This window comes from Momordica charantia (genome assembly GCF_013281855.1).
Source record: "Momordica charantia cultivar OHB3-1 chromosome 7 unlocalized genomic scaffold, Mcharantia_2.0 BLBB01000007.1, whole genome shotgun sequence".
In the NCBI taxonomy this organism is placed as follows: Eukaryota; Viridiplantae; Streptophyta; class Magnoliopsida; order Cucurbitales; family Cucurbitaceae; genus Momordica; species Momordica charantia.
In genome coordinates this window covers 892,343-899,397 of record NW_028275165.1, presented here as the reverse complement: position 1 = coordinate 899,397, position 7,055 = coordinate 892,343, and the positions used below count along the sequence as shown (strand labels likewise).

Sequence of the window (7,055 nt, the reverse complement as noted above, 5' to 3'; positions counted from 1 at the left end):
TCTCAATGCTAATTTGCAATGAGAGGAAATACCTTTTACGTTGCAACGTGGGATCTTTAACATGTCTCTCAAGATATATCGCGGCTTCTTTAGCTCATCAATCTTGGTCGGATTCTATTTTTGGACTAGATGCTCGTTTGTGCTTATTTGAACTTTGATACCATATCAATATTTTTGGATTTCCATCTCAAAATCAATTGACAATGAGAGGAGGTCTCACTCCCTTTTCGACGTGAGATACTTAGCAACAAGTACCAAAATATTATCCGGTCGGAATTTTACATCATAGGTCTATTGAAATGATTAAGAAAGAAAAAGAAGATACATCATAGAGTTTCTTATTCCCTCTGCCTAACTGTCTATCAATGATTCTTATTATTCAAGTAAAGTTAGTTGGAGTTGGCTTCATTGAGTGAGAAACTGGCCATCTCTCTCCTCTCTCTCTCTCTCTCTCTCTCTCTCTCATCATAAAACCCAAAGAAAAACATATAAATCCCTTAAAAGGTGAAAGGGTAGCAGATCCAAAGTTGTTTTCTTTTGTTGAATATAGAGAGAGAAAGTTGAACAACATTTGATTGAGAGCTATGAAGTTGAGAGAGAAGCATGTGGAGTAAGAGGAGAGAGAGAGAGAGAGAGAAAAAAAGAGTGAAAATCTTCTCTCTCTATTGCCTTCTCTTCTTCCATTTTTGTTGCAGCTAAGCTCTTCAATGAGGTAAAAAACTTTTATATCTTTTTTGTTATAAACTTTGATTTGGGTTCTCTTCGTTAATTGATGCTTCTTCTCTTTTCCCAATCTCAAAATTATTGGATGGGTTGTCACGAATAACCATTTGATGTAGGTTCGAATTTTGTACAGTGACGTCAATGGTAATTGTTGAATACATGTTCAAAATTTTCGTGTTGATTTCCTTCTCAATTTTTTTTCCTTTCCCTCTCGAAAAAATATTTAAAGTGGTTGTCTCAGATAATTATTAGATACAAATTCAAAATTCATTTTATGATTATCGTCGTATATATTAAATAGGGTAAATTTACAAATCACATTCTTCTAGTCTTTGCCAATAATTTCTTCTCCATCCATTTTGGATTTTTTGTTTTTTCTTGTTGTTTCTTGTGTTGTATAGCATGAGGAGAAGCCAAAAAATTTCATAAGAATGGACAAAGTTTAACATCTTAACTTTGCATATATATATATATATATATATATATATATATATATATATATAATATTATATTTTTCACTTCTGCCAAATTAGCAGAAAAGTTTTAAATTATTTTTCATATATTTTTTTGAGTCTCAAGGCAAATTGAGGGGCAATTATTTCATCATTTCTTCATTAATTGCTCGGCCCTTAAAAGAATGAAGATGGTTTTTTCTTTCTTTTTATTTTCGTTTGAAGGCTACTTAAAAAAAAAATATCTAATTTTGATTTGGAAATTTTTAAAAAATTTTAATGTCGTTATATCCTTAAAATTACGTTTGAAGCGAAGATGAAACTCTAAGCTTAGCCAAAAGAAAAAATGTTTAGATGTTGAGAATTCATTATTAAAAATTTCACAGTTTATTATTTAAAAAAGAAATCTATATTTTTGTATTCTCCTCTTATGTTATTAAATATTTAATGGTTGTCAAAGTCTCCCGTACTTTCAAATTTGTAATAATTTAACCTTTGAATTTTAGTGTGTAATAATTGAGTCTCTGCTATGAAAAATCTCATAAAAATTTAGTGTTGATTTTTATCATATACCGGATTCATTATTTGTAATATATAAACACATTTAATCTCTCGTCATTTATTGATTTACATATATAATAAATTTCATTAAATCTTAACAATTTTTTTTTTTTACAATTGAAATGAAATTGTTACGAACTTTAAACTATATGGATTAAATTGTTACCACTTTTAAAGTACAAGGATTAAATGGTTACAAACTAAAGTTTAAGAACTAAATCATTATTTTAATGAAAATATTTTAACCTTTCATTTTAAATATACATAAGTTTAAAATTTTATACGAATAGCATAATATGATTTGAATTCATACCGAAAATCCTATCATATGAGAAGCAAGAAAATCGAACTTATGACATTTTTTAGAAAAAATAAAAAAGCATTTTTAAAATTACGCAGTTCTTTTTTTTTTTTAATTTCCTCTATTTTAAAAAGTTTAGAGTCAAAATTATATTTATTTTTGTCATTTTTGTAATTTTATTCGTCTATCCTATCAATAAAAAATTAATAGGATAAAATTAATTGGTCGAACCAACATAGTTTTTATGTAAAATTTTAGGACTATAACATAATATTTTAAAAGTTTAGAATCTAAAACAGAATGTCTGAAAATAAATAACCAAAATAAAACAAGGAAGAAAGTTCATGGTCTGAAGTAAAATTTAAAAATTAATTTATATTTCTACCCTCATATATATATAGATATAAACTCTCAGTTTTTTCGTTTCCTCTAAATAAACCTATTTAGACCATGAAAATGTTGCTTAATAATAACAATTTTGTTCTTATTTTTCAGTTTTCAAGAATTAAGTTTGTTGCTTGCTCATAATTTCTTTTACTTTTGAAATCTTGCACATGCATTAAATGACAAAATAAAGTTAAAAATTACCTATTTTAGTTTCTAAAGAAGAAAATATAGTATTTAGAATCCTTAAAACATATATATATACATCAATTTTCAATTTTACGTCTAATATTTTAAAAACTTTTGATTTCATTCTTAATACAGAGGATAAATTAAACGTTAGTGAAATAATTAAAAAATTTTAATTTTTTTTTTCTTATTATAACTATTTTAATTGCAGGCCTAAACAGTAATGGTCCATGGGGAAGAAAGGAAGTTGGATTGCTGCTATAAAGAGGGCTTTTACACCCAACTCCAAGGAAAAGCCAGGAAATGTATGTAAATTATCTTTTCTTTGAGGGGTACTTTAGTAATTTCAATATTTCAATCTTTCATTTTTTTTCCTTTATTGACGGTGTTTTGAAAACATAAATCTGAAAGTAAAGGATTCAATAAAGAACATAATTATATTCCATGTTTTCGGTATTTTTCAATATGTATTTGGTGGTAGATTTGGAAATTTAATAATATATTTTTAAACTAGTAGTATAGGTCAGCTAGTATTTTTATTTCAATCTAAATTTTATATGTTATAAATTTTTTATATGTATTGTTTTACAATATTACAAATTTATAATATATTATGTTTTAATTTAAAAAAAAGAAAATGAATTTATAGCATGAAATAATATATTTATCAAAGTTTTTATATTTTTAATGTAATTCTACACTTTCCCATTTCAAATTTAAAATTTGAAATAACTAAAAACATAGAAGTGTTGTTATTAGAATTTTTACTATTTGGATCCTATAATTTAAAGACAGTTTTAAATAAGTAAATCTGTCAAATAAATATTTGCTTAATCTAAAATCAATAAATAAATATTTTCAATCTGAATTGAATACCCATTCTAATCTTTTCTGTGTCCTCATTATTTATGTTGATTTCTCTTAATGTATAGATTTACAAAAATGTAAGAATTAGAATGAAACAAATGAAAATGGAGGATCAAAACATATGTAAGAATGACAAATTATAGATCTTGCTGCAAATTCTACTATATTTATAAAGAAGCAACAAATTTGAACATGGTCCTATATTGTAATACCATAGAAATATTGATTCTTCCTAATCGAGCTGCAAATCAAAACGATAAAAAGAAATTAATTCAAATATACGTTACACAAATTTAGAGTTCGTTATCAAAATCATGTCTCGAGATATCCTTATAACCTTTTTTTTTCCTTTTTAATGTTGTGGGTATAAAAGCTTACTTTTACTGAAATTGCAGCAGGCAGAAAAAATCTTTGACGTATTTTAAAATGTCACCTGTCTTTTAAATTTTCAAATATAGCGAAAATTTTCAATTATATTAGTAGTATATTAGATAGTCATATTAATAGTATATCGGACACTCGTATCAGTATTATATTAGATGTATATCACATACATATTGTAAGTATATCAAATGTATATCACGACATATATGAGTAGTCAGATATTACAGATATATTACTTGTATTACATATATATATATCATTTGGGTAAAGTTATCATTTAAGATTGGAACTTCATATTTTTGATATATTTACAATTGTCTTTAGGGACGACATTTGCAGGAATTTGAGAAAAGAAACAAGAAAGAAAAGAACAAAGGAGGAGTTGGAAAATTAAGGAATGGAGAGTCCAATTCCCTCATTCCCCTCTTTAGGGAGCCAAGTAGTGTTGAGAAGATCTTCTTGGATTTTGAGAGGGAGCAACAAAGAGTAGCATTTAGGCCTTCCTCACCACCAACCCCTCCCTTTGTTACTCCCAGAAATGCTTCTCCAAGGGCTATTTCTCCGAGAACCTCCTCCGCTCGACGACCCTCCTTGCCCATCTCTCCTCCCAGAGCTCTTTCTCCGAGGGTCGTAAACCGCCCTAAGGGGTTTCGCTTTCGACCTGAGCCGACTCTTCGGAACCACCATGCTTCTGCAACAAAGATTCAAGCAGCATATAGAGGTTATGTGGTAAGTTTTTCTTCAATGAGTATCAAACCACCCAACCAAACATGTTAAAACTCGTCTAACTAAAGTTTTTTTTTTTTTTTTTGAGTAAAATTATCAAACGTGTCGAGTAACAAGATTTGAGTTTGTGGGGTGTAGGCGAGGAGGAGCTTTAGAGCACTAAAGGGGCTGATGAGACTTCAAGGAGTGGTGAGAGGGCAGAACGTGAAGCGGCAGACGGCGAACGCAATGAAGCAGATGCAGCTGTTGGTGAGGGTTCAGTCTCAGATTCAGTCACGTCGAATTCAGATGCTCGACATTCAGCCTCGCCACCAGAATCAGGATGCCGATAATGCCTTGGGCAAATGGAGCTTCACTCAACCTGTGAGTTTCTTTCTTCTTCGTTTTCTTGTTCCATCGATCGAGAGGAAAGAATGAATCAAGAAGATTCGATTTACTCCGGTCTTAAATAGGTTAAGTTTTTTAGTTTCGTGGTAATTTAACCAAGCTAAGAGAGGCATCTCTATGTTTTTTTGTTAAGTGTGATACTAACAAGGGAAGGATCTCTATAGTCTGAGGCAGGTAATCAAGAAGATTGGGATGATAGCTTGCTAACAAGAGAGGAAATAGAAGCAAGATTGCAAAGAAAAGCTGAGGCTATAATCAAGAGAGAGCGAGCAATGGCTTATGCATATTCTCATCAGGTACTATGACTTCGAGATCAAATTTAAATTGCGATGTCGGTTTTTATGCCTTGTTCGATAACAATTTTATTAAACTCTCTATTATTCTTTTGATAATTTCATTGTAGTTGTGGAAGGCCAGTCCAAACTCAGCTCAAGCTGTTATGGCAGATCTTAGATCCGCAGGATTTCCATGGTGGTGGAATTGGTTAGAGCGTCAATTGCCTCCCTCAAATGTTCCTTCTGAACCTCAAACTCTCAAAAATTTCCTACTTGCACCTCCAACTCCACAACCAAAGCAAACCCCAAGCAACAACAACATGGATCAAACTCTCACACCAAAGTCTACGAAATCGACCATCCTCCCAACGACGAAACCCTCGCGAAACTCACCAGCATTCCGAACCCCTCCCCCCGCGTTTCGAACCCCGCCCGCCAGCTCGAGATATTCAAGGCCAAGAGGCAATGGAATCGATTCACCATTCGACGTGCCGCTAAAGGACGATGATAGCCTCACAAGTTGCCCTCCTTTCTCGGTCCCGCACTACATGGCTCCCACGGTCTCGGCCAAGGCCAAGCTAAGAGGCAGTAGCACCCCGAAAGAGCGGTTCGTCGTCGTGACCCCGACCAGCGAGTCGAAAAGGAGGATATCATTCCCTTTCACACAAGGGTTGGGATCTTTCAAGTGGAACAAAGGCAACTTGTTCTCAAACAAGGATTCAAGCTCTCAAAGGGTTTTGGACAAGAATCAATCCTTGCAATCTGCGGGCAATTTGAGTGTGGATTCTACTGTTTCCTTGCCTGCTGGGGTTGGAAGGAAGCCATTTAACAGATTTGTGTGATTATTATTGTTTTTACCATTTTTTGTTCTTTATCTTTGTTTTTTTTCCCTCTACTATTGAATGAGTGTAAACCAATAAAAAGATGCAATAGATGGGGATAAAAATGATAGTTTGAATGTAATGGGATTTGAGAGGTTTTAAAAACAATGAGCTTTATTGCTTTTGTACCCTAATTGTTAGTTTTTAAATACTTTCCTTCTATATCATCACTTAACAAGTAAATAATAGTTTTATTTTTAATTCAAACCACGTATTGAGATTCGAATTTCTCTTTTTGTGAAAGATACAAGTTGAGTTATATACAAGTTGACGGTTTTGTTTTTTTTTAATTAAAAATTGACCTAAGGGTTAGTTTGGTCCTAAAGTTTAAAATTTTCTAACCATGGGATTTCGAAAAGTCTCAATTTTGATGCCTGCCAAGAAAATTGACACTATTTAGCCAGGTTTAAATGTGTTTTGGTCTCTAAATTAAAATAACCATATCTATAAATCTTTTGTAAAATCAACCTACCAAATCAAATTTTCATATTTTTAAAATTAGTTTGGGAATGGACCAAAACTCTTTTTCTTCGGTTTGGAGGTTTTCTCTCGGTGAAGATTGAGTATTTTCAAAGGAGTTAAAGCAAAAAGTGAGGAGGGGAGGGTGGCCAGTGGCCTCTTCCCTCCTCCGTATGAATGGTGTATGTTTTATCTCAGTTCTTCGATTGAGTTTTTTCAAAGGGTGTCCATTCCGTAGTTTTTTCAAGAAGTAGCATGGATCGAAATATAATAGGGACCTCTCTTGCTATGGTGGAGGCAATTTCTAGGAAGAATCCTTCTTCCTCACCTGTTTCTGTGAAGCGGATGGTGGCTAGGTGTCGAAGATCTCCCCATTGCATGTTGATAGGGTTTTTGCGGCTAACAAAATCAAATGAAACATTGTTATGTATGGTCTGTGGTTTTGTTATATGAGTATTTTGAAGAG

At 31.9% G+C, this 7,055-nt stretch overlaps 1 protein-coding gene across 2 annotated transcripts; it reads left to right on the top strand.

Annotated features, from left to right (window-relative positions):
- The first annotated feature begins 425 nt into the window (after positions 1-425).
- Positions 426-6,300, top strand: LOC111022581 (protein IQ-DOMAIN 13). 2 transcript variants are annotated; one of them, XM_088126217.1, is made up of 6 exons: positions 426-712; positions 2,822-2,915; positions 4,201-4,590; positions 4,726-4,950; positions 5,139-5,270; positions 5,378-6,300. In XM_088126217.1, the coding sequence occupies exons 2-6, from the start codon at positions 2,841-2,843 to the stop codon at positions 6,089-6,091; spliced, it is 1,536 nt and encodes a 511-aa protein (XP_087982343.1). In that variant the 5' UTR covers positions 426-712; positions 2,822-2,840; the 3' UTR covers positions 6,092-6,300. The 2 variants fall into 2 exon arrangements, with proteins under 2 accessions (XP_087982343.1, XP_087982342.1); XM_088126216.1 differs by having other exon boundaries at positions 428-712; positions 4,186-4,590.
- Positions 6,301-7,055: the final 755 nt, after the last annotated feature.